At 46.5% G+C, this 27,641-nt stretch overlaps 1 protein-coding gene across 11 annotated transcripts in view; it reads right to left on the bottom strand.

Annotated features, from left to right (window-relative positions):
* The window catches only part of LOC137369872 (microtubule-associated protein 4-like), a 546,551-nt gene that overhangs the window by 110,758 nt on the left and 408,152 nt on the right, over window positions 1-27,641 (bottom strand). For all 11 annotated transcript variants that reach the window (XM_068031528.1, XM_068031524.1, XM_068031523.1 and 8 more), the window contains one exon: window positions 23,510-23,716. In XM_068031528.1, the coding sequence (XP_067887629.1) occupies window positions 23,510-23,716 (207 nt within the window). The remainder of the gene's footprint in view (window positions 1-23,509; window positions 23,717-27,641) is intronic.

Below are 27,641 nucleotides of genomic sequence, written 5' to 3'. Positions count from 1 at the left end.
TCAACTTATCTATGTCCTTTTGAAGTTCTACACTATCCTCCTCACAGTTCACAATGCTTCCAAGTTTCGTATTATCTCCAAACTTTGAAATTGTGCCCTGTACACCAAGGTCAAGGTCATGAATATATATCAGGAAAAGCAAGGGTCCCAACACTGACCCCTGGGGAACTCCACTACAAATCTTCCTCCAGCCCGAAAAACATCCATTAACACTACTCTTTGTTTCCTGTCACTCAGCCAATTCCGTATCCGTGTTGCTAGCATCCCTTTTATTCCATGAGCGACAAGTTTGTTCACAAGTCTGTTGTGTGGCACTTTATCAAACGCCTTTTGAAAGCCTTTTACTATTTATATGCCTATAGGATACTTTGGGATTTTCTTTAATGCTAGCTGACAGTCTCTTTTCATGCTCTCTGTTTGCTTCTCTTATTTGTTTTTTCACTTCCCCTCTCGACCTTCTATATTCAACCTCGCTCTCAATAGTATTTTCGACCTGGCATCTGTCATAAGCACACTTTTTCTTCTTTATCCTAATCTCTATCTCTTTTGTCATCCAGGGAGATCTGGATTTGTTTGCCCTACCTTTCCACTTCGAGGGAACATACCTTGACTGTGCCCAAACTATCTCTTCTTTGAAGGTAGCCCATTGTTCATCTGCCGGTTTTCCTGCCAGCTTTTGACCCCAACTTATTCGCCCCAGCTCCATCTTACCCCATTGAACTTGGTCTTCCCCCAGTTAATTATTCTTACCCTGGATTGCTCTTTGTCCTTTTCCATAGTCAGCCTAAACCTTATGATACAATGATCACTATCCCCTAAATGCTCTCCCACTGATACTTGATCCACTTGGCCCACCTCATTCCCAAGAACCAGGTCTAGCAGTGCCTCCTTTCTCGTTGGTCTAGTAACATACTATTGTAGAAAAGTTTCCTAAACACATTCTAGAAACCCTTGCCCCTCACTGCCCTTTACACTACTATTATCCCAGTCTATGTATGGATAATTAAAGCCCCCATTATAACTTTTGCACCTCTCTGTAATTTCCTTGCAAATTAGTTCCTCCATGTCCTTCCCACTATCTGGTGGCCTATAGATAACATTGAGCAACGTAACTGCACCTTTTGTATTCCTTAGCTCTAGCCAAATTGATTCTGTCCTTGACCTCTTTGGGAAACCCTTTTTCTCCAGCACTGCAATGCTATGCTTAATCAACTCTACATTTTATAGACCTAGCAACTAGAATTGATCTTTCTACAATTTTAAATAGTACGGACAAAAGGGTGATTATAGACAAAATTATGGATTGAATGGATAGGGACTGAACTTGGGGCACCAGCTAAGTTTCTGACTGATAATGGAGGGGAATTTGCCAATGAAGAGTTCAGGGATATGTGTGAAAACATGAACATTACAGTTATGAATACTGCAGCTGAAAATCCTTTCAGCAATGGGCTTTGTAAATGGAATCATGCAGTGGGTGATGAAATGTTACATAAAATCTTGGCTGACCAGCCAAACTGCAAGCTGACAACTGCCCTAGCATGGGCGGTTCATGTGAAGAATTCACTTCAGATGGTGAGAGGATATAGTCCCTATCAATGGTCTATGGGCGGAATCCCAAATTGCCTTCTGTACTGTGCGACAGTCCTCCTGCTCTAGAAGGTACTACAATTAGTTCCATTTATTACATGCAAGGAGATGGGCTTTCATCAAGGGTGAGGTCTCTGAGAAAATCGGCAGAGCTCTAAGGCATCGTATAAGGCCATCTGAGGCGGAATTTAGTTCAGGAGATTTGGTCTATTATAAAAGAGAGGACCATAGGGAATGGAAGGGCCCTGGTAAGGTAATCGGTTAGAATGGTAAGACAGTAGTTATCAAGCATGGAAATCAAACTGTGAAGGTTCATGCTTCACGATTAGTCGGGGTTGATTACAAAATTTTAGAATCTGAATAGCTGATAGAGGGAACAGAGGCACCTTGTACCTCAAATACTCATGTGTTTTGTGATGAAGGCCCTGAGGCACAGGTAGATCAACAGTTGGATAGTAATGAAACCGATCATGATGCTCAGGAAAGAGCTATCGCATGCAAAGGCCTATTGCCTTGAGTAGGTACTTGGGTGACATATATTCCAGAAGGGTCTGATAAATGGAGGGATGTGACAATTGTGGGGCATGCAGGAAAATCTACAGGCAAGTTTAAATATTGGTTAAATGTTCAAGATGATGGCCAAGAAGCCAGAACCACGGACTGGCAGAATGGGGTGAAAAAGTGGAGGGTAAGAAAGCGCACTGCAGGTTTTGACAGTGGGTCAGGAAGTGACTCTTGCGTAAGGAAGCGATGACATATTGGAGATAGAGCCTCCGATAAAGTGCGAGGGAGATCTTCTAGCAGTAATTCCGCTAATAGAGGCCGTAGTATGAGCAGAGTACACAATGAAATGAAGGCTAGAGGGCAGTCTTGGAATAGATATAGAAGTAGAAGTCCTCATGATCATGAAGTTTTAGTGGCTGCCAATAAACTTGAGGATAACCTAATAAGAGAAGCAAAACATAAGGAATTAGAGAATTGGAAAGAGTTTGGAGTCCATTCTTTGGTACCAGATAGGGGGCAGCCAGCCTTGTCACATAGATGGATTTGTACTGAAAAAGTCCTTCCCAATGGAACTTATAAGGCTAAAGCAAGGTTAGTTGCAAGGGGTTTTGAAGAGCGAATGGAGGATTTTAGAGTTGACTCTCCCACAGCTGGAAAAGTAATCTTGAAAATCTTTTTGATTCTTTTGGCCACATATTCATGGGAATGTAGATCCATTGACATAAAAGCTGCATTTCTGCAAGGTGATACTTTTCAGAGAGAAGTGTATCTAAAACCACCTACAGAAGGAAAACTATGGAACTGAACAAATGCATCTATGGCCTTAATGATGCTTCCAGGGTGTGTTTATTTCTCGGTTAGATCTGTTTTGTTGAAAATTGGTTGTCTTCAACAAAACGCAGATCCTGCAATGTTTTATTGGTATCATAAAGGGAAACGTTCAGGCATCTTCATGATGCACGTTGACGATTTCTTATGGGGTGGTACTGCGGATTTTGAGAAATATGTTATTAATAAGATTAAGGCAGAATCTAAGATTGGGAGTCTGGCTTGTGGGGCCTTTAAATATATTAGTTCAGATATTAAGCAGAATATGTCTGGAATAAGTTTGTATCAACAATCCTAGTTAGAGAGTGTTACTCCCATTCCGGTTAATCCTGTTTGGTCATCACAGAAAGATGATTATCTAAAGCAGAGATTGAGCAATTACGAAGCTTGGTGGATCAATTAAACTGGTTGGGCTCTCAGATGAGGCCTGATGTTAGTTTTGATATGCTGGAGTTAAGCACGATGATGAAACATCCGAAGGTTGAGAATGTTTTAAGGGCAAATAAAACATTGAAAAAACTAAATCTGGAGAAATGTGTACTGAAGTTCCCATCCTTAGGTGACCCAAAGAACATGAAGCTAATAATTTTTAGTGATGCTTCACATGCTAATCTTGCTGATGGGTATTCGAGTGCAGCTGGCTTCATAATATTTCTGATGGGTGAAAATGGGAAATGTTGGCCTTTAGTTTGGGAGGCTAAGAAAATAAAACGGGCTGTTAAAAGCATGTTAGCTGTGGAAACACTGGGTCAAGACAGCGGCAGTGGACATGGGGTTCTATTTGTCAAATATTTTGGCTGAAATTCTGAACAAGGAAGATCCTGAAGATAGGATACCCATTGAATGTTATGCGGATAATCGTTCTTTGTGGGACAATGTCTTCTTCTTCTTTGGCCTCCTTGTCTCGAAAGACAATGGGTAAGCGCCTGGAGGTGGTCAGTGGTTTGTGAAGCAGCGCCTGGAGTGGCTATAAAGGCCAATTCTAGAGTGACAGACTCTTCCACAGGTGCTGCAGATAAAGTTGGTTGTTGGGGCTGTTACACAGTTGGCTCTCCCCTTGCGCTTCTGTCTTTTTTTCGTGCCAACTGCTAAGTCTCTTCGACTTGCCTGCCAGCTCTAGCGATCACTGGCAACTGACTCCCACGACTTGTGATCAATGTCACAGGACTTCATGCCGCGTTTGCAGACGTCTTTAAAGCGGAGACATGGACGGCCGGTGGGTCTGATACCAGTGACGAGCTCGCTGTACAATGTGTCCTTGGGGATCCTGCCATCTTCCATGTGGCTCACATGACCAAGGGCAGCACAGTAGCGCAGTGGTTAGCACCGCAGCCTCACAGCTCCAGCGACCCGGGTTCAATTCTGGGTACTGCCTGTGTGGAGTTTGCAAGTTCTCCCTGTGTCTGCGTGGGTTTTCTCTGGGTGCTCCGGTTTCCTCCCACAAGCCAAAAGACTTGCAGGTTGGTAGGTAAATTGGCCATTATAAATTTCCCCTAGTATAGGTAGATGGTAGGGAAATATAGGGACAGGTGGGGATGTGGTAGGAATATGGGATTAGTGTAGGATTAGTATAAATGGGTGGTTGATGGTCGGCACAGACTCGGTGGGCCGAAGGGCCTATTTCAGTGTTGTATCTCTAAACTAAACTAAACTAAAGCCACCTCAAGCGCCGCTGGCTCAGTAGTGTGTATAAGCTGGGGATGTTGGCGGCCTCGAGGACTTCTGCGTTAGAGATACAGTCCTGCCACCTGATGCCAAGGATTCTCCAGAGGCAACGAAGATGGAATGAATTGAGACGTCGCTCTTGGCTGACATACGTTGTCCAGGCCTCGCTGCCGTAGAGCAAGGTACTGAGGGTTGATACACTCGGACTTTTGTGTTTGCGTCAGTGCGCCATTTTCCCACACTCTCTTGGCCAGTCTGGACATAGCAGTGGAAGGCTTTCCCATGTACTTGTTGATTTCTGCATCGAGAGACAGGTTACTGGTGATAGTTGAGCCTAGGTAGGTGAACTCTTGAACCACTTCCAGAGCGTAGTCGCCGATATTGATGGATGGAGCATTTCTGACATCCTGTCCCATGATGTTCGTTTTCTTGAGGCTGATGGTTAGGCCAAATTCATTGCAGGCAGCCTCAATCCTGTCGATGAGTCTCTGCAGTCACTCTTCTGTATGGGATGTTAATGCAGCATCGTCAGCAAAGAGGAGTTCCCTGATGAGGACTTTCCGTACTTTGGTCTTCGCTGTTAGACGGGCAAGGTTGAACAACCTGCCACCTGATCTTGTGTGGAGGAAAGTTCCTTCTTCTGAAGCCTTGAACGCATGTGAGAGCAGCAGGGAGAAGAAGATCCCAAACAGTGTAGAACAATGTACACTCTACAAAAGGTGTAAGTGAGAAAAGATGATGTATTGAATTCGCTGGATTGAAACAAATGCTGAAGAGAAAGGAAATCTCCAAACTTAAATGGGTAGATGCAAGACATCAGCTATCCGATTCTTTCACAAAGAGAAATGCGAGTGCAAAGAAATTGTTGAAGGTGCTAGATGAGGTGCATCTCAAAATGTAAAAAAAAACTTTGTGCCCAATATGGAATTTAATTTTGATTTATTTTGAAATATTCTTTGAGCATGTTAATCTAAGTTGTATTGTAAAAGAAAGAAGGGAATCTTTTAATTGTGTGATTATATGTGTTAATTGTGTGATTATATGAGGGTGAAGGGAGTTAACTGGGGTTTTAGTTGAGCAATTAAAAGCAGACACTCACTGGGACTGGGAGAGAGATTTGTGTGAAGAGCAACATGGTTATAGCTTACCAGTTACTCACCAACCAACTCTTTTCACAGCACTGAAGCAAGAACCAAATAGTGGAGGGTTAAAAAAGTAGAACAAAATGTAGAAAAATGGAGCACCTCCTTCCCCGAACTCGCCACTCACCAAATTCGAATCTCCACACTCAGCTTGCAATCTGCATACCGTTTGCAGGCTGCACCCAGACCTCTGTATTTTTACCTTCTGAAGTTGAAACTGCAGCAACCAGATTTGACTGGTCAGCTACTTAACTAATCAGCCACTCTGCAGTACAGCCTGTTAATCCCGGTCTAGACTGGAAGAAACTTAGTTAACTTTTTTAACCCTACTTTACTTTCTTAACCCTACTTTATCTAGAGGGTAAATCCCAATTAAATGCTAACTGCAGACCAGACTACCTTCAGGGATCTGTGGACATTCACTCCAAGGTCCCTCACTTTCTCTACACCTCTCAGTATAGTCCCATTAATTGTGCTTGGGCCACAGCTGTTTACAACCTAGATAAATGATTTGGATATGGGGAACAATTGTAACATTTCCAAATTTGTGAATAACACAAAACTAGGAGGGAATACAAGTTGTGAGGAGGATGCAAGGACGCTTCAAGGGGATTGGACAGGCTAAGTGGGCAAGAACATGGCAGATGGAATATAATGTGAATAAGTGTGCAGTGATCCACTTTGATAGAAAAAACAGAAAATTTCTTAAATGGAGAGAGGTTGGGAAGTGTTGATGTCCAAAGAGACCTGGGCGTCCTTGTTCATGAGTCACTAAAAACTAGTATGCAGGTGCAGCAAGCAAACAAGGCGGCAAATGGTATGTTGGCCTTCATTGCAAGGGGATTTGAGTACAGGAATAAAGATGTATTGATTCAATTGTATAAAGCCTCGGTGAGACCGCACCTGGTGTATTGTGTACAGTTTTAGTCTCCTTATCTAAGGAAGGATATACTTGCCATAGAGGGAGTGCAACAGAGGTTCACCAGACTGATCCCTGGGATGGCGAGATTGTCTTATGAGGAGAGATTGCAGAAACTGAGCCTGTATTCGCTTGAAGAATGAGAGGTAATCTCATTGAAACTTATAAAATTCTTAAAGGACGTTAACAGGGTGGATGTGGATAGGATGTTTCCTCTGGCTGGTGAGTCTAGAAAAATAGAAAACAGGAGCAGAAGTAGGCCATTTGGCCCTTCGAGCCTGCTCCGCCATTCATTATGATCATGGCTGATCATCCAACTCAGTAGCCTGTTCCGGCTTTTGCCACATACCATTTGATCCCTTTAGACCCAAGAGCTATATCTAACTCCTTTTTGAAAACATTCAATGTTTTGGCCTCAACTGCTTTCTGTGATAGTGAATTCCACAGGCTCACCACTCTCTGGGTGAAGAAATTTCTCCTCATCTCAGTCCTGAAAGGTTTACCCCGTATCCTTAGACTATGACTCCTGGTTCTGGACTCCCTCACCATCGGGAACATCCTTCCTGCATCTACCCTCCCAAGTCCTGTTAGAATTTTATAGATTTCTATGAAATCCCCCCTCACTCTTCTGAACTCCAGCGAATATAATCCTAACAGACTCAATCTCTCCTCATACGTCAGTCCCGCCATCCCAAGAATCAGTCTGGTAAACCTTCGCTGCACTCCCTCTATAGCAAGAACATCCTTCCTCAGATAAGGAGACCAAAACTGCAAACAATATTCCAGGTGTGGCCTTACCAAAGCACTGCATAATTGTCTGCTTCTGTCTTCGAATCCTCTCACTATGAAGGCCAACATACCATTTGCCAGAAGACACAGTCTCAGAATAAGGGGCAGGCCATTTAAGACTGAGATGAGGAGAAATTTCTTCACTCAGCGGGTGGTGAATCTGTAGAATTCTCTATCTCAGAGGGCTGTGGAAGCTGAATCATTGAAATGTTCAAGACAGAAATCGATAGATTTCTGAATACTAACGACATCAAGGGATATGGGTTTAGTGGGGTAAAATGGCATAGAGGTAGATGATCAGCCATGATCTAATTGAATGGCAGAGCAGGCTCGACAGGTTGAATGGCCTACTCCTGCTCCTATTTCCTATGATCCCATATCCAAGGAGGATTGGAAGATTGTGGCCAGAGCCTCTGCAATTACCATCCTTACTTCCCTCAGTAACCTAGGATGCATCCCAACTGGACTGGGAAACCTTTCTACTGTGAAAACTACCAACCTTTTCTTCATATGTTTTTATCCAGTCCAATATTACTACTGCCTCCTCCTTTACTGCCAGATTGACAGCATTCTCTTCTCTAGTGGAGACAGATGTAAAGTACATCAGAACTAAGAAAAAGGAGTAGGAATAGGTCATATGACCCTTGTTATGGCCAGAAAAGACATATCATATTCCTAACTTTTAAGATACGAACTTTATCCAATGTGGACTCTTTGAAATTGACTTTTCCTTTAAAATCGTGGGCAATGTGCTGCAAAGGTGGCCGCTGAAGGTCAAATGACCTAGCCTGTGCATTCAACAACTGCCTCACTATCTTGAAAGGACAAACGGGTACATTCCAGACTAAGAGGTGTCAACTACACCTATCCTGAAACCATTAAGAGACATTCCTGATTGAATGGGTTTCTTCTGAGACAAAGAAGGTGATTGTCTTAATTCCTCCCCCGAATGATGAACATCTTACCATAAAACCAGGATGAACAGGTGTGAAGTAGCCACATCATAACCAAATGGTACCCATCTAGACATCAACAGGTAGCCATGGATTCTACATCCAGGTCCATTACGTGGTCATACCGGGGAGAAGGCCAGGTATCAACTAACAGAAACTCTAATGCGATGGATTTTGACCTTAAAAGGTAGCCCTCTGGAGAGAGAGCGAAGATCAAGCCAAGATATCACAGAAAGCAGTCCAGCCAAAGGCTGTGAGATTGGACCAGCACAAAGAAGCAGCCCTGCTGCTAATTCTAAAATTCGGATGGCTGCAGCAGAGAACTGAAAGTGACCACCACCTACGGTCTGAAGTCTTAACGACCAGAAATCTACAACACCTCAACAAGTTCAAGACTACAAATGCCCCCAGGCCTGCCCTTTTAAAAGAGACTGTCCTCCTTAGAAGATTCACCAGGATTACCGAGATTCCCGAACACCTACCTCATTTTAAACCTTTTGCCTCTCTATCTATTTATTCTTGTGTGTGAGTGAATGTGTGCGTGAATGAGGTTGCGAGTGTTTCAGGAATTGTGTCAAAATAGCTTTTTTGAAACCTACAAGAAAACCTGTCATTTGTCTGCTTATTTGACCCCAAAAAACACCCAGCGAATAACTCACCATTTTACACAAACTAGTGTGGTCAGTTGGGAGGTGAATAGTGGGAACCACCTACACCCCCTACCACCTGTCTGTAACACCCCACAATAAGATAATGGTTAAACTTTGACATGAACTCCACCTTCCTGCCTATCGCCCTATTCCTTGATTCCCTTAGTGCCCAAACATCTATCGATCTCAGTCCTGAATATACACAACAACTGAGCATCCACAGCCCTCTGGGGTAGAGAATGCCAAAGATTCACAACCTAATTTCTCCTAATCTCAGTCCGAAATGGCCGAACCGTTATCCTGGGAATATGACTCCTAGTTCTAGACTCTCCAGATTCTCAGAATGTACCCTGTCTCTCAGAATTTTACACGTTTCAATGAGATCACCTGTTATTCTTCTAAACACCAGAGAAAATAAGCCCATTCTACTCAATTTCTCCTCATAGGACAGTCCTCTCATCCCAGGAATCAACCCAGGGGGGAGTTTTATGTTCTCCCCTGCATCGAGTTTGGAGGTGGGGTTAGCATGCAATCGGGCGGGATGGTGGCAGGAGGGGAGGGACACCAAGACCTTCCCGGCTCCACTCAAGTTAAGTCTGGGGCGGGAAGGTCTGTGAACAGCCACCAATTGAGGCCCTTATTTTGGCAATTAATGCCCAATTAAGGGCCTCATCCCTCTGCCGCCAGAATTAGCCCAGCGGTGGTGGGCCTGTTGCTGCATTAGGAGCAAGCCAAGCAAACACATGCGGGTTGCTGGCCGGCTCCGGGGCAGAGGAGTGATGGTCCCTTGTTAAAAAGCACTTAGTGCCTGAACGATGGACCTGGCATTGGGAAGGTGGAAGCCCCTGCTACCAACCCGCCCCCACATGCCAAACATCCCCCACCCTGACTTACCTGTGACCTGGGTCCCTTGGCAATCCACGGCTACCGGTGAGTCCATTACTGGCAGCAGCCACCGTCTCTGCATGGTGACATTGCTCAGTTAAACAGCTGCTAGCCTCTGGTTGGCTGGTAGTTCTCATCAGGCGGGACCTCCACTGCCAGGGTCCTTGATCCCGGGAAAGGCCCGCCAAAAGATCATACGAATTAGGAGCTGAAGTAGGCAAAGTGATAGAAGGTGTCAACTACAGTGCCATCAATCAGCACTTGCTTAGCAATAACCTGCTCAGTGATACCCAGTTTGGGTTCCGACTGGACCACTCAGCACCTGCCTCATTACAGCCTTGGTTCAAACATGGACAAAAGAGCTGAACTCAAGAGGTGATGTGAGAGTGATTGCCCTTGACATCAAGGCAGCATATGAGCGAGTATGGCATCAAGGAGCCCTAGCAAAACTGGAGTCAATGGGAATCAGGGGGAAAACTCTCCGCTGGTTGGAGTCATACCTAATGCAAAAGAAGATGGCTGTGGTTGTTGGAGGTCAATCATCTGAGCTCCAGGACATCACTGCAGGAGTTCCTCAGGGTAGTGTCCTAGGCCCAACCATCTTCAGCTGCTTCATCAATGACCTTCCTTCAATCATAAGGTCAGAAGTGGGGATGTTCGCTGATGATTGCACAATGTTCAGCACCATTCGTGACTCATCAAATACTGAAGCAGTCAGTGTAGAAATGCAGCAAGACCTAGACAATATCCAGGCTTGGTCTGATAAGTGGCAAGTAACATTTGCGCCACACAAGTGCCAGGCAATGACCATCTCCAACGAGAGAATCTAACCATCTCCCCTTGACATTCAATGGCATTACCATCGCTGAATCCCCCACGAGCAACATCCTAGGGGCTACCATTGATCAGAAACTGAACTGGAATAGCCATATAAATACCATGGCTACAAGAGCAGGTCAGAGGCTAGGAATCCTACGGCGGGTAACTCACCTCCTGACTCCCCAAAGCCTGTCCACCATCTACAAGGCACAAGTCAGGAGTGTGATGGAATACTCTCCACTTGCCTGGATGGATGCAGCTCCAACAACACTCAAGAAGCTCGACACCATCCAGGACAAAGCAACCCGCTTGATTGGCACACCATCCACAAACATTCACTCCCTTCACCACCGACGCACAGTGGCAGCAGTGTGCACCATCTACAAGATGCACTGCAGCAATGCACCAAGGCTCCTTAGACAGCACCTTCCAAACCTGCGACCTCTACCACCTCAAAGGACAAGAGCATCAGATGCATGGGAACATCACCACCTGCAAGATCCCGTCCAAGTCACACACCATCCAGACTTGGAACTTTATCGCTGTTCCTTCACTGTCGCTGGGTCAAAATCCTAGAACTCCCTTCCTAACAGCACTGTGGGTGTACCTACCTCACATGGACTGCAGGGGTTCAAGCAGGCAGCTCACCGCCACCTTCTCGAGGGCAATGACGGATGGGCAATAAATGCTGGCATAGCCAGTGATGATCCCATGAATGAATAAAAAAAAGGCCATTCAGCCTGTCGAGCCTGCTCCCCCACTTAATAAGATCATGGCTGGTCTGTTTCTGTCTCAAATTCCACACTCCCATCTACCCCCGATAAGCTTTGATTCTCCTGCCTAACAAGAATCTATCTACCTCTGCCTTAAAAATATTCAATGACCCTGCCTCTATCACCTTCTGAGGCAGAGAATTCCAAAGTCGCACAACCCTCAGAAAGAAATAATTTCTCCTAACCTAAAAGAGTCACCCCTAATTTTAAAACAGTGCGCCCTAGTTTTGGACTGACCCACAAGAGGAAACATCCCCTCCACATTCACCCTGTCAAGACTGTTCAGGATCTTATAAACTTCAATCAAATCTCCCCTCACTCTTCTGAACTCCAGCGAAAATAGCCCAGTCTGTCCAACCTTTGCTCATAAGACAACCTACTCATTCCAGTTATCAATCTAGTAAACCTCCTCTGAACCACCTCCAACGCATTCACATCCTTCCTTAAATAAGGAGCCCAAACCTGCACACAGTATTCGAAATGTGGTCTCACCATGTCCTGTATAACTGAAACATAACATCCTTTCTTTTATTTTCAATTCCTCTCGTAATAAAGGATAGCATTCCATTAGCCTTGTTTATTACTTGCTGTACCTGCATACTAACTTTTTATGACTCATGCACTAGAACACCTAGATCCCTCTGCACCTCGGAACTCTGCAGTCTTTACCCGTTCAAGTAATACTATGCTTTTTTAGTCTTCCTGCCAAAGTGAAGAACTTCATATTTTCCCACATTATACTCCATCTGCCAGATTTTTGCCCACTCACTCAACCTATCTATATCGCTCAGCAACTTCCTATGTCCTCTTCACACATACTTCCCTACCTATCTTTGTGTCATCCGTAAATTTAGCTACCATGCGATCACCCCCCTCATCTAAGTCATTGATATAGATTGTAAAAAGTTGAGGCCCCAGCACAGACCCCTGCGGGACTCCACTCGACACATCCATTTATGCATACTCACTGTTTTCTGCCAGCCAGCCAATCTTCTATCCATGCCAATATGTTACCCCCTACACCATCATTAGACCGCCATCATCAATAACGAGCTCAGTAGACTCAATGTAGACATTGCAGCACTTCAGGAGACTCGCCTCCCCATGAGTGGATCTCTAGCAGAGCAAGACTACACCTTCTTCTGGCAGGGCAGGGATCCTGAAGAACCAAGACAGCATGGAGTGGGCTTTGCCATCAGAAACTCCTTGCTCAGCATGATAGAGCCTCCCTCAAATGGCTCGGAACGCATACTGTCCATCCGACTGCTCACCACCTCTAGTCCAGTACACCGACTCAGCATCTATGCTCCAACACTCTGCTCCCCACCTGAAGCAAAAGACCAGTTCGACGAGCAACTCCATATCATTAGCAGCATCCCCAACACCGAACACCTATTCCTGCTGGGGGACTTTAATGCCAGGGTTGGGGCTGACCATGACTCATGGCCCTCCTGCCTTGGGCGCTATGGCGTTGGAAGGATGAATGAGAACGGGCAGAGACTGCTGGAGTTGTGTACCTATCATAACCTCTGCATCACCAACTCGTTCTTTCACACTAAACCCTGTCACCAGGTTTCATGGAGGCACCCAAGATCGCATCGTTGGCACCAGCTAGACCTCATTGTCACAAGGCGAGCCGCCTTAAACAGTGTTCAAATCACACGCAGCTTCCACAGTGCGGACTGCGACACCGACCACTCCCTGGTGTGCAGCAAGGTTAGACTCAGACCAAAGAAGTTGCATCATTCCAAGCAGAAGGGCCACCCGCGCATCAACACGAGCAGAATTTTTCACCCACAGCAGTTACAAAAATTTCTAAATTCACTTGTAACAGCCCTTCAAAACACTCCCACAGGGGATGCTGAGACCAAGTGGGCCCACATCAGAGACACCATCTATGAGTCAGCTTTGACCACCTACGGCAAAAGTGCAAAGAGAAATGCAGACTGGTTTCAATCTCATAATGAAGAGCTGGAACCTGTCATAGCTGCTAAGCGCATTGCACTGTTGAACTACAAGAAAGCCCCCAGCGATTTAACATCCGCAGCACTTAAAACAGCCAGGCACTGCACAAATGACTACTGGCAACACCTATGCAGTCATATTCAGCTGGCCTCAGACACCGGAAACATCAGAGGAATGTATGATGGCATGAAGAGAGCTCTTGGGCCAACCATCAAGAAGATCGCCCCCCTTAAATCTAAATCAGGGGACATAATCACTGACCAACATAAACAAATGGACCGCTGGGTTGAGCACTACCTAGAATTGTACTCCAGGGAGAATGCTGTCACTGAGACTGCCCTCAATGCAGCCCAGCCTCTACCAGTCATGGATGAGCTGGACATACAGTCAACCAAATCGGAACTCAGTGATGCCATTGATTCTCTAGCCAGCGGAAAAGCCCCTGGGAGGAACAGCATTACCCCTGAAATAATCAAGAGTGCCAAGCCTGCTATACTCTCAGCACTACATGAACTGCTATGCCTGTGCTGGGACGAGGCAGCAGTACCTCAGGACATGCGCGATGCCAATATCTTCACCCTCTAGAAAAACAAAGGTGATCGCGGTGACTGCAACAACTACCGTGGAATCTCCCTGCTCAGCATAGTGGGGAAAGTCTTTGCTCGAGTCGCTCTGAACAGGCTCCAGAAGCTGGCCGAGCGCGTCTACCCTGAGGCACAGTGTGGCTTTCGTGCAGAGAGATCGACCGTTGACATGCTGTTCTCCCTTCGTCAGATACAGGAGAAATGCCGTGAACAACAGATGCCCCTCTACATTGCTTTCATTGATCTCGCCTTTGACCTCGTCAGCAGACGTGGTCTCTTCAGACTACTAGAAAAGATCGGATGCCTACCAAAGCTACTAAGTATCATCACCTCATTCCATGACAATATGAAAGGCACAATTCAACATGGTGGCTCCTCATCAGAGCCCTTTCCTATCCTGAGTGGCGTGAAACAGGGCTGTGTTCTCGCACCCACACTTTTTGGGATTTTCTTCTCCCTGCTGCTTTCACATGCGTTCAAGTCCTCTGAAGAAGGAATTTTCCTCCACACAAGATCAGGGGGCAGGTTGTTCAACCTTGCCCGTCTAAGAGCGAAGTCCAAAGTACGGAAAGTCCTCATCAGGGAATTCCTCTTTGCTGACGATGCTGCTTTAACATCTCACACTGAAGAGTGCCTGCAGAGTCTCATCGACAGGTTTGCGGCTGCCTGCAATGAATTTGGCCTAACCATCAGCTTCAAGAAAACGAACATCATGGGGCAGGACGTCAGTAATGCTCCATCCATCAATATTGGCGACCACGCTCTGGAAGTGGTTCAAGAGTTCACCTACCTAGGCTCAACTATCACCAGTAACCTGTCTCTAGATGCAGAAATCAACAAGCGCATGGGTAAGGCTTCCACTGCTATGTCCAGACTGGCCAAGAGAGTGTGGGAAAATGGCGCACTGACACGGAACGCAAAAGTCCGAGTGTATCAGGCCTGTGTCCTCAGTACCTTGCTCTATGGCAGCGAGGCCTGGACAACGTATGCCAGCCAAGAGCGACGTCTCAATTCATTCCATCTTTGCTGCCTCCGGAGAATACTTGGCATCAGGTGGCAGGACCATATCTCCAACACAGAAGTCCTCGAGGCAGCCAACATCCCCAGCTTGTACACACTACTGAGTCAGCGCGCTTGAGATGGCTTGGCCATGTGAGCCGCATGGAAGATGGCAGGATCCCCAAAGACACATTGTACAGCGAGCTCGCCACTGGTATCAGACCCACCGGCCGTCCACGTCTCTGCTTTAAAGACGTCGGCAAACGCGACATGAAATCCTGTGACACTGATCACAAGTCGTGGGAGTCAGTTGCCAGCGTTCGCCAGAGCTGGCGGGCAGCCATAAAGACAGGGCTAAAATGTGGCGAGTCGAAGAGACTTAGTAGCTGGCAGAAAAAAAGACAGAGGCGCAAGGGGAGAGCCAACTGTGCAACAGCCCCGACAAACAAATTTCTCTGCAGCACCTGTGGAAGAGCCTGTCACTCTAGAATTAGCCTTTATAGCCACTCCAGGCGCTGCTTCACAAACCACTGACCACCTCTCGGCGCGTATCCATTGTCTCTCGAGATAAGGAGGCCCAATGAAGAACACCATGAGCTCCTACTTTGCACAATTACCTTTTATGTGGCACTGTGTCAAATGCCTTCTGGAAATCCAAGTACAGTACGTCAACGGGCTCCCCTTTATTCACAGCACATGTCACACCTTCAAAGAACTCCAATAAATTGGTTAACATAATTTGCCTTTCACAAAACCATGTTGACTATTCCCGATTACGGGGTGTTTTTCCAAGTGGCCAGCTATAACCTCCTTAATGATCAATTCCAACAACTTCCCCATGACAAACGTCAAGCTAACAAGGGACAGGTGGGGATGTGGTAGGAATATGGGGTTAGTATAGATGGGTGGTTGATGGTCGGCACAGACTCGGTGGGCCGAAGGGCCTGTTTCAGTGCTGTCTCTCTAACTAAACTAACTAACTAACTGGCCTATAGTTACCTTTTTTCTGCCTCCCCCCCTTCTTGAATAGACGGGTTATATTTGCTACTTTCCAGTCTGATGGAACCTTTCCAGAATCTAGCAAATTTTGAAAAATTAACATCAACGCATCTACTACCTCATTAGCCACCTCTTTTAAGACCCTAGGATGAAGCCCATCAGAACCCGGGGACTTGTCAGCCTGCAGTCTATTAACTTGGTCAGTATGTTCGTATGTATCGCTTCCCTGGTGATTGTAAGGTCACCAAATTCCCCTCTTCCTTCCACCTCCTGATTTATAGCTATTACTGGAATGTTTATAGTATCTTCAAAAGTGAAGACAGAAGCAAAATATTTGCTCATTTCATCCGCCATTTCCTTATTACCTACTATTAACTCCCCATTCTCACTCTCTAGAGGACCAACACTCACTTTACTTCCCCTTTTTCTTTTTAAATACCTGTAGAAACTCTTGCTATCCGTTTTTACATTTCTAGCTAGATTCCTCTCATCCTCTATTTTTTTCTCCTGATTAACCTTTTAGTCATTCTCTGCCATTCTTGATATTCTGACCAATCACTAGTGAGGATACAAGCAACATCCCAGTATTAGCTGTAAGTCAGGAAATGGAAGGGAGGGAGGAACTCAAGAAAAATTACAATCACCAGGGAAGTGGTACTGAACAAATTGTTGGAGCTGCAGGCTGACAAGTCCCGGGTCCTGATGGACTTCATCCTAGGGTGTTAAAAGAAGCGGCTGGTGAGACAGTTGATGCATTAGTTTTAATTTTTCAAAGTTCCCTAGATTCGGGGAAGGTTCCATTAGATTGGAAAATAGTGAATGTAACTCCTTTATTCAAAAAGGGAGGGAGACAGAAAGCAGGAAACTGCAGGCCAGTTAGCTTAACATCTGTCTTAGGGAAAATGTTAGAAGCTATTATTAAGGATGTTATAGCTGGGCATTTAGAAAAATTCAAAGTAATCAGGCAGAGTCAACATGGTTTTGTGAAAGGGAAGTCATGTTTAACCAATTTAATGGAGTTCTTTGAGGGAGTTACATGTGCTGTGGATAAAGGGGAACCAGTACTTAGATTTCCGGAAGGCATTTGAGAAGGTGCCACATCAAAGGTTATTGCAGAAAATAAAAGCTCATGGTGTAGGGGGTAACATATTGGCATGGATAGAAGATAGGCTAGCTAACAGGAAACAGAGAGTAGGCATAAATGTGTCATTTTCTGGTTGGCAAGATGAAACGAGTGGTGTGCCACAGGAATCTGTGCTGGGGCCTCAACTTTTTACAATTTATATAAATGACTTAGATGAAGGGACCGAAGGTATGGTTGCTAAATTTACTGATGACACAAAGATAGAGAGGAAAGTAACTTGTGAAGAGGACATAAGGAGGTTACAAAGGGATATAGATGGGTTAAGTGAGTGGGCAAAGACCTGGTAAATGGAGTATAATGTGAGAAAGTGGGAAATTGTCCATTTTGGCATGAAGAATAAAAAAGAAGCATATTATCTAAATGGTGAGAGACTGCAGAGCTCTGAGATGCAGATCTGGGTGTCCTAGTGCATGAATCGCAAGAGGTTAGTATACAGGTACAGCATGTAATTCGGAAAGCTAATGGAATGTTATTGTTTATCGCGAGGGGAATTGAATACAAAAGTAGGGAGGTTATGCTTCAGCTATACAGGACATTGGTGAGACCACATCTGGAGTACTGTGTACAGTACTGGTCTCCTTATTTAAGGAAGGATGTAAATGTGTTGGAGGCAGTACAGAGAAGGTTTTCTAGACTAACCTGGAATGGGTGGGCTGTCTCATGAGGATAGGTTGGACAGGCTAGGCTTGTATCCGCTGGAATTTATAAGAGTCAGAGGCGACCTGATTGAAACATATAAGATCCTTAGGGGTCTTAACAGGGTGGATGTGGAAAGGATGTTTCCCCTTGTGGGAGAATCTAGAACTAGCGATCACTGTTTAAAAAGGGGTCGCCCATTTAAGACAGAGATGAGGAGAATTTTTTTCTCTGAGGGTCGCGAGTCTTTGGAATGCTCGTCCTCAAAAGGTGGTGGAAGCAGTCTTTAAATATTTTTAAGGCAGAGGTAGATAGATTCTTGATAAGCAAGGGGGTGGAAGGTTATCAGGAGTAGGTGGAAATGTGGAGTAATCAGTTCAGCCATGAACTTATTGAATGGTGGAGCAGGCTCGAAGGGCCCAGTGGCCTACTCCTGTACCTAATTCATATATTCGTATCATCTGGCCTGCCACTCATCTTTGCACAATTATATGCTTTTTCCTTAAGTTTGATCCTTTCCTTAACTTCTTGAGTTAACCATGTAAGGTGGGTCTTCCCCTTAGAATTTTTCTTTATTATAGGAATATACTTATTGAGTTTTCTGAAATATCCCCTTAAGTAACTGCCACTACTTCTCTATTGATCTATCTCCGAGCCTAGTAACCCAGTTCACTTCAGATGGCTCAGCTATCACGCCCACATAGTTGCCATTATTTAAGTTTAAAATACTAGTCTTAGACCCACTTCTCTCTCTTTCAAACTGGATGTAAAATTCAATCATATTGTGGTCGCTGCTACCTAGAGGTGCCTTTACTTTGCGGTCATTAATTAATCTTGTCACATTACACAATACCAAGTCTAATATAACCTACTCTCTGGTTGGTTTCAGAACGTGCTGCTCTAAGAAACTATCTTGAAAGCATTCTATAAACAAAGTGATTCTTGACAACGCAGCTGGCAAGGACATCATCCGACTGCGCCAATCTGCGCACATGCGCAAACTTGATCCAGTGGGCCTTCCCCAGAGGAGGCAACGCGGGGCTCTCACTGGAGCTTTTGTTAGTGGTTGAGACCCCTGTCACCCACCTAAAATCTTGTCCTTAGTGAACCTTCATTCCATCCCCTCTAAGGCAAGTATATCCTTCCTTAGATTAGGAGATCGAAACTGGAGACAGTTCTCCAGGTGTGCCTCACCAAAACCCTATATAATTGCAGCAAGACTTCCTTACATTGATACTCCAAACCATTGCAATATAGGCTAAAATACCATTTGCTTTACTAATTGGTTGCTGTACCGGCATTTTAACCTTATACTCATTTAGTACCTCAGTCATGTCCTCTGGCTCCTATTTGGTCCCTAATTGGCTCCACCCTTTCTTTGACTACTCTTTTACTATTTATATGTTTATAAAAGCCCTTTTGGGTTCCATTTTATGTTAGCTGCTACCCTATTCCCATACTCTTATCTTTGCCCTCTTATTTCCTTTTTTGGATCTCCTCTGTACAGCTCAGTTCTCTACAGTTTTATGAACCTTACAATCATCATAAGCCTCCTTTTTCTGTCTGCTTTTAACCTCTATATCTTTATCAGGTAGCTCTAGCTTTGGATGCCCCTCTCTTTCCCCCTCATAGGAATGTGTGCACTCTGTACCTGAATGATATCCTCTTTGAAGGCCTCCCATTGTCGAATTACTGTTTTGCCTAACAATTTTTGCTCTGAATCCATCAGATTCCTTTTGAATTCACTGAAGTTAGTCCTCCTTCAGTTAAGTATTTTTATGCTTGACTGTAACTTGTCCTTTTCCATAACTATCTTAAATCTGATATTACGATCACTCTTCCCAAAATGTTCCACCTGTCCCACTCCATTTCCCAGAACCTGATCCAACACTGCTTCCATTCTCATTAGGCTAGAAGCGCACTGATCGAGAAAGTTCTCTTGTACACATTTTAGGAATGCCTCCCCACTTTACATTGCTACCATCCCGGTTTATGTTTAGAGATACAGCACTGAAACAGGCCCTTCGGCCCACCGAGTCTGTGCCGACTATTAACCACCCATTTATACTAATCCTACACTAATCCTATAATCCTACCACATCCCCACCTGTCCCTATATTTTCCCTACCACCTACCTATACTAGGGGCAATTTATAATGGCCAATTTACCTATCAACCTGCAAGTCTTTTGGCTGTGGGAGGAAACCGGAGCACCCGGAGGAAACCCACGCAGACACCGGGAGAACTTGCAAACTCCACACAGGCAGTACCCAGAATTGAACCCGGGTCACTGGAGCTGTGAGGCTGCGGTGCTAACCACTGCGCCGCCCCGGCACTTTTGGAAGTCCAAGTATAATACATCTACTGACTTCCCTTTATATACCCTGTTACATCCTCAAAAAAATCTAATAAATTCCCTTTTATAAAACCATGTGGGCTTTATCTGATCATACTATGATTTTCTAAGTGCATTGATGAGACATCCTTAATAATGAATTCCAGCATTTACTCAATGACTGACGTCAGGCTGACTGGCCTGTAGTCCCCTGTTTTCTCTCTGCCTCCTTTCATGAATAGCACTATTAGATTTGCTAACTTATAATCTGCTGGGACTGTTCTAGAATTTTGGAATTCATAACTAGTGCATCCACTATCTCTGCAGCTATTTCTTTTAGCTCTAGGATATGTGTCATCAGGTCCTGGGGATTTGTTGGATTTTAGTCCCTTAAGTTTCTCCAATACTTTGTTGATATTAATTACGTTAGGTGCCCCACTCTTATTAGTCCATTGGTTACCCTCTATTTCTGTTATGTAATTTGTATCTTCTACTGTGAAGACAGATACAAAATATTCGTTCAACATCTCTGCCATTTCCTCGTTCCCCATCATAATTGTTCCTGACTCTGCCTCTAAGGGACCAACGTTTACTTTAGCTACTCTTCTCCTTTTTATATACTTGTAAAACTCTTCCAATACGTTTCTATATTCTTGGCTAGTTTACTCTCATATTCTGTTTTTTCCCTTATCATCAACCTTTTGGTTGCCTTTTGCTGGTTTCTAAGACACTCCTAATCCTCAGGCTTACTACTCTTTGCAACATTATAAGCCTCTTCTTTTAATCTAATAATATCCTTAAGTTGCCTAGTAAGCCTCGGATGGATCTTGCTTGTTGAGTTCTTGATTTTTAATGGTATGTATTTTGTTGAACATTTTGAAATTTTTCTTTAAATGTTTCCAACTGTTTATTTACCACCATACATTTTATCCAATCAACCTTAGCCAGCTCTCCCTTCATACCTAGGTATTAAGTTTGGTTTAAGTTCAAGATTCTTGTTTGGGACTGGAATATGTCACTTTTAAACTTAATATGGAATTCAAATATATCATAATCACTTTTTCCCCAAAGGATCTTTTACTTTGAGATAACTAATTAAACCTGTCGCATTGCGCAATACTAGATCTAAAATAGCTTATCCCTCATTGGTTCCACGGCGTATTGTTCCAGGAAACTGTTGTGAAAGCATTCTACTATTTCATCTTCCAGATCACCTTTGCCAATTGATTTGTCCAGTCCATATGAAGATGAAAATCCTCCACAATTATTACATTGCCTTTGTTACAAATGCCAATTATTTCTTCCTTAATGCTCTGTCCAATGGCATAACTACTACTAGGGGGCCTGTAAAGTATTCCCACCAGTGTTTGCTGACCCTTTTTATTTCTAATCTCTACATATCGATTCTACTTTCTGATCTTCTGAACCAAGATAGTTTCTCCCTACTGTCCTTATGTCATCCCTTACAATGAGGGCTACACCTTCGCTTTTTCCATTCTGGCTGTCTTTTCGAAATGTTGTGTATACTGGAATATTTATTTCCCAACCTTGGTCACTTTGTAACCATGTCTTTGTAATGGTGATTAGATCCAAACCATTTATCTCTATTTGTCAGTTCATCTATTTTATGGCAAATGCCCTGTGCATTCAGATAAAGAGCCTTTAATTTTATTTTTTTACTACTGTTCTTGCATGGTCCTTATTTGCTAATTGCACTATTACCATTAAACACTCTGTCCCTCCCTGTCCACTCTACTTGTCTTTACCGAAATCGCTACACTGCTTATTGTCTTGACTTTTATCTTTGGATTTCTCAATCTCCTTTTAGCTGATCCCTCCCCCACCTCTTTTAGTTTAAAGCCCTATCCACAGCCCCAGTTATATGATTCACCAGGACAAGCGAATAATGCAAGGCTCGATTGCAGCTATTTTAACACAAGGAGTCTTACAAGTGAGGCAGCTGAATTGAAGGCATTGAAAAACACATGGGAATATGATATTATTGCTATCACAGAGACATGGTTGAGGGAAGGGCAGCTCAATATTCCAGGATATAGAATCTTCAGGCGTGACAGGGGGTGGAGGGGGGTGTAAAAGAGGAGATGGCATTGCAATATTGACCAAGGAGTTAATTACTGCGGTAAGGAGGGATGATATTTTAGAAGGGTCCTCAAATGAGGCCATATGGTTGGAACTTAAAAACAAAAAGACGGCAATCACTTGACTGGGAGTATACTACAGGCCTCCAAACAGTCAGGGAGAGATAGAGGAGCAGATATGTACGCAAATCTCACAGAGGTGTAAAAATAATAGGGTAATAATAGTAGGGGATTTCAACTTCCCCAATATTAACTGGGATAGTCATAGTGCAAAAGGTTTAAAGGGGGCGGAATTCTTAAAAGTGCATTCAGGAGAGCTGTTTGAGCCAGCACGTAGAAAGTCCTACAAGAGAAGGGGCAGTACTGGACCTAATCTTAGGGAATGAAGCCAGACAAGTGGTAGAAGTGTCAGTGGGGGCGCATTTCGGGGATAGTGACCATAACTCTAAGATTTAATGGTAGTTATGGAAAAGGACAAAGAGGGACTGGAAATAAAAGTACTGAATTGGGGGAAGGCTGATTTCAATAGGATAATTTAAATACTCTATTATCACTGCTTTGTAGTTCTTGTATCTTGCTGTAATTTGCCTGCAAATTTGTTCTTGTATCGTCTTCCTACTATTTGATGGCCGATAGTATACACACAAACAAACACAATAGCTCCTTTATTGTTCATTAATTCTAACCAAATTGACTCTGTCTTTGGCTCTTCAACAACATGATCCCTCTCCAGTGGTATAATAGTTTCTTTGATCAACTGCCACAGGCCCCCCCCAACCCCATCTTTTCTGCAAGTAACTCTTTGTTGAAGTACAGTTTCACAGGCACTAGTCACTCTCCAATGCTTATTCAAAGTGCCTATTAGACATGTGCGAGCCTCAGTAGCTGATGGCAACTTATTCAACTGCTGGTGGATGTCACCATCATGGCTGACCCTGCCTTCAACTGACGTCAAAGGATCAGCAGGACTCAACAGACATCAAACAGGATCAGCAAGCTTAGCTGATTATCTCCAACCCCCATCTCAGAGGCAGAGATGAAATGCAGTCCCTACTGTTAACCCAGCCGTCATCAGTTAATTCAGCATAGACCGAATACTGAACATGTTAAATTTAGCAAAAAAGTCATTGCGAGGGAGAGGGCTACTTAAATTATTAAATCTAGGAAAAGAAAAGAAATTTAGCAGCTAACAAACGAGCCCCCGACCCGCCACCCAACCCACCACCCTTACCTTTGGTTTCACATCTTTGGTGATCGCAGAGGAAGGCCGCACCAGACCAGAAGAAAGTCGCTTGGAAGTGGAAGCTGCTGTTGTGGCTGAAGTGGATGTAATGAGTTTTTTATTGGGGCTTGGCGCAGCTCCTGTAGGTCGCTTAAGGGAGGCTGGCGGCTGTGCCTTACTTTTGGTTGGTGAGATCTTTGTAGCCGGTGTGCCCGCCTTTTAAGTAGCAGCAAAAGGGAATAAAACAAAAGTCGACAATGCCAAAGGAAGCATGGAATTAAAAGAAGCAAATGAAACAAAAAACAAAGTAAAATGCCAATGATAATTTTAGGCGAAGTAAATAAACTCTGTGGTTCTGAGACAAATTTTAATAGTATGAAGACAAAGGATTGGTCTAAAAGTCATAAAGTCCCCCACTCCACACCCATCATGGGATAAAGGGTTAGGGGCCAGATCGGGAGGCAGGAGAGGGAAAGGGAGGCCTGGGAGGAGAGAAAGGGAAAGGGAAGAAGGGGATAGAGGGAAAGGACGGGGATAGAGGGAAAGGACGGGGATAGAGGGAAAGGACGGGGATAGAGGGAAAGGACGGGGATAGAGGGAAAGGACGGGGATAGAGGGAAAGGACGGGGATAGAGGGAAAGGACGGGGATAGAGGGAAAGGACGGGGATAGAGGGAAAGGACGGGGATAGAGGGAAAGGACGGGGATAGAGGGAAAGGACGGGGATAGAGGGAAAGGACGGGGATAGAGGGAAAGGGGGGAGGAGGAGGAGGAGGTGGGGGGGCGGAGGAGAAGGAGGAAGGAGGTCGGGGGGGGCGGAGGAGGAAGGAGGAAGGAGGTGGGGGGGGGGTCGGGGAGGAGGAAGAGAGGGGAAGGAGAGGGAAGGAGAGGGAAGGAGAGGGGAAGGAGAGGGGAAGGAGAGGGGAAGGAGAGGGGAAGGAGAGGGGAAGGAGAGGGGAAGGAGAGGGGAAGGAGAGGGGAAGGAGAGGGGAAGGAGAGGGGAAGGAGAGGGGAAGGAGAGGGGAAGGAGAGGGGAAGAGAGGGGAAGGAGAGGGGAAGGAGAGGGGAAGGAGAGGGGAAGGAGAGGGGAAGGGAAGAGGGGAGGGGAAGGGAAGGGAAGGAGAGGGGAGGGGAAGGGAAGGAGAGGGGAGGGGAAGGGAAGGAAGGAGAGGGGAGGGAAGGGAAGGAGAGGGGAGGGGAAGGGAAGGAGAGGGGAGGGGAAGGGAAGGAGAGGGGAGGGGAAGGAGAGGGGAGGGGAAGGGAAGGAGAGGGGAGGGGAAGGGAAGGAGAGGGGAGGGGAAGGGAAGGAGAGGGGAGGGGAAGGGAAGGGAAGGAGAGGGGAGGGGAAGGGAAGGAGAGGGGAGGGAAGGGAAGGAAGGAGAGGGAGGGGAAGGGAAGGAGAGGGAGGGGAAGGGAAGGGAAGGAGAGGGGAGGGGAAGGGAAGGAGAGGGGAGGGGAAGGGAAGGAGAGGGGAGGGAAGGGAAGGAGAGGGGAGGGGAAGGAAGGAGAGGGGAGGGGAAGGGAAGGAGAGGGGAGGGGAAGGAGAGGGGAGGGGAGGGGAAGGAGAGGGGAGGGAAGGGAAGGGGAGGAGAGGGGAGGGGAAGGGAAGGAGAGGGGAGGGGAAGGGAAGGGGAGGAGAGGGGAGGGGAAGGGAAGGAGAGGGGAGGGGAAGGGAAGGAGAGGGGAGGGGAGGGAAGGGAAGGAGAGGGGAGGGGAAGGGAAGGAGAGGGGAGGGGAAGGGAAGGAGAGGGGAGGGGAAGGGAAGGAGAGGGGAGGGAAGGGAAGGAGAGGGGAGGGGAAGGGAAGGAGAGGGGAGGGGAAGGGAAGGAGAGGGGAGGGGAAGGAAGGAGAGGGGAGGGGAAGGGAAGGAGAGGGAGGGGAAGGGAAGGAGAGGGGAGGGAAGGGAAGGAGAGGGGAGGGGAAGGAAGGAGAGGGGAGGGGAAGGGAAGGAGAGGGAGGGGAAGGGAAGGAGAGGGGAGGGGAAGGGAAGGAGAGGGGAGGGGAAGGGGAGGGGAGGGGAAGGGAGGGGAGGGGAGGGGGAGGGGAAGGGAGGGGAGGGGAGGGGAGGGAAGGGGAGGGGAGGGGAAGGAAAGGAGAGGGGAGGGGAGGGGAGGGGAGGGGAAGGAGAGGGGAGGGGAGGGGAAGGAGAGGGGAGGGGAAGGAGAGGGGAGGGAGGGGAAGGAGAGGGGAGGAAGGAGAGGGGAGGGGTGGGGGCTGGAAGGAAGGAGGGGAAGGAAGTGGGGAGGAGGGAAGGGGAGGGGGAGGGAGGAGGCGAGGGAGGAGGCAGGGGAGTGAGGAGAGGAGAGGGGAGGGGAGGGAGGAGAGGGAGGGGAGGGGAGGGGAGGAGAGGGGAGGGGAGGGAGGAGAGGAGAGGAGAGGGGAGGGAGGAGAGGAGAGGAGAGGGGAGGGGAGGGAAGGAGAGGAGAGGGGAGGGAAGGGAAGGAGAGGAGAGGGGAGGGAAGGGAGGAGAGGAGAGGGGAGGGAAGGGAGGAGAGGAGAGGGGAGGGAAGGAGGAGAGGAGAGGGGAGGGAAGGGAGGAGAGGAGAGGGGAGGGAAGGGAGGAGAGGAGAGGGGAGGGAAGGGAGGAGAGGAGAGGGGAGGGAAGGGAGGAGAGGAGAGGGAGGGAAGGGAGGAGAGGAGAGGGGAGGGAAGGGAGGAGAGGAGAGGGGAGGGAAGGGAGGAGAGGGGAGGGAAGGGAGGAGAGGAGAGGGGAGGGAAGGGAGGAGAGGAGAGGAGGGGAGAGGGGAAGGGAAGGGAGGAGAGGAGAGGGGAGGGGAGGGAAGGGAGGAGAGGAGAGGGGAGGGAGGAGAGGGAGGGGAGGGGAGGGAGGAGAGGAGAGGGGAGGGAGGAGAGGGGAGGGAGGAGAGGAGAGAGGGAGGGAAGGGAGGAGAGGGGAGGGAAGGGAGGAGAGGGGAGGGAAGGGAGGAGAGGGAGGGAAGGGAGGAGAGGTAGGTCAGCGACTCAAACCGTGGAGGTAGCTCAATTGCATCCACACATGGAATGGACAATGAGACGACCTGCTCCATAATGGAAGATGAAGGACGACCCAAAGTGTCGATTGTGGACCTGCGTCCCACACCACAGAACATATCACGTCAACTTGCCCACTAAGACTCGTTGTGGGAGGCACCTCATTTTTTCCACTCAGCATCTCAACAGGCCATTGAATGGGCAATCAAACTAGACATCCCATTAGAAGCTTTTCATTCATACGCAAGTAAAAGTGCTACTATCCTCCTGCTCTTCTACCACTGCCTGGCCAGGTAGCAGTTACTGAATATCTGACAAGGGGAAAAGGTACAACGCTGGGATCATGGTGAGTCTTGGGGGCGCAAAAAGAGATGCATGCTTGCAAAGCAAACCCGACCCCAGCCCGAATGCCGGAACCGGAAGTTACATGTCGTCGGGTCGGATCGGGTAGCCGGCCTTTACCCACGTACTGATGTAAAGGCCTGCTACCCGACCCAACATGTGTCGGGCTTCGTTTGCAGACCTTTAGTGAGGAGGAGAATTAGGTATGAGCATATCTTCAGTGGTTTCAGTCCCACCGCAGGACATAGTTGCCCCAATAAAAATACAGTCTTCTTGACGGACAGAAGATGAAGCAGTGCCTGTCCCCTACTGGTTATGTGCTACCATGTCCTGCGAAAGGGGGAAAGTGTGTCAGTGTGTGGTACAAACTATCTGGGAGATGTGGCTGCCATAGTTGACTAGCTAGCAGCGTGTGGAATGCGAGATATGGGCGTGAGTTTTGCAGCAAGTGCTTGCATGAAGTTATGAATGGCTTGAGTTCTGATAGAGATCATGAGATGAGTGATGGAGGGTATGATGCATTGAGCAGTATGCAAGGCTAATGGTGTTGTTGGTGGGATATGCATTTGAAGACGTGTGGTCATTGAACTTCTTCCAGCACTGCATACAGGTCCTCGGGGCTGGACTCCCAGCATTGATGGCCACGGCTATCAAGTTCCACTGCCTTCTCAGTTTGTCTGAGCCCCTGCGGATTAAAAGGACATCTCTCCACCTTTTCACCTTCTCAACACGACCTCAGTGCATCGTCGGAAAATCCTGGAGCCTGCTCGCTCCCATATTGTGCCATTCTTGTGTTTTCCTCAGGTCAAACTCCATTTTTTTTTTAAATG

The sequence above is a fragment of the Heterodontus francisci genome, chromosome 5 (assembly GCF_036365525.1).
Source record: "Heterodontus francisci isolate sHetFra1 chromosome 5, sHetFra1.hap1, whole genome shotgun sequence".
In the NCBI taxonomy this organism is placed as follows: domain Eukaryota; kingdom Metazoa; phylum Chordata; class Chondrichthyes; order Heterodontiformes; family Heterodontidae; genus Heterodontus; species Heterodontus francisci.
Note: the sequence above shows the minus strand (reverse complement) of the source record. Positions and strands in the feature narration are given on the sequence as shown.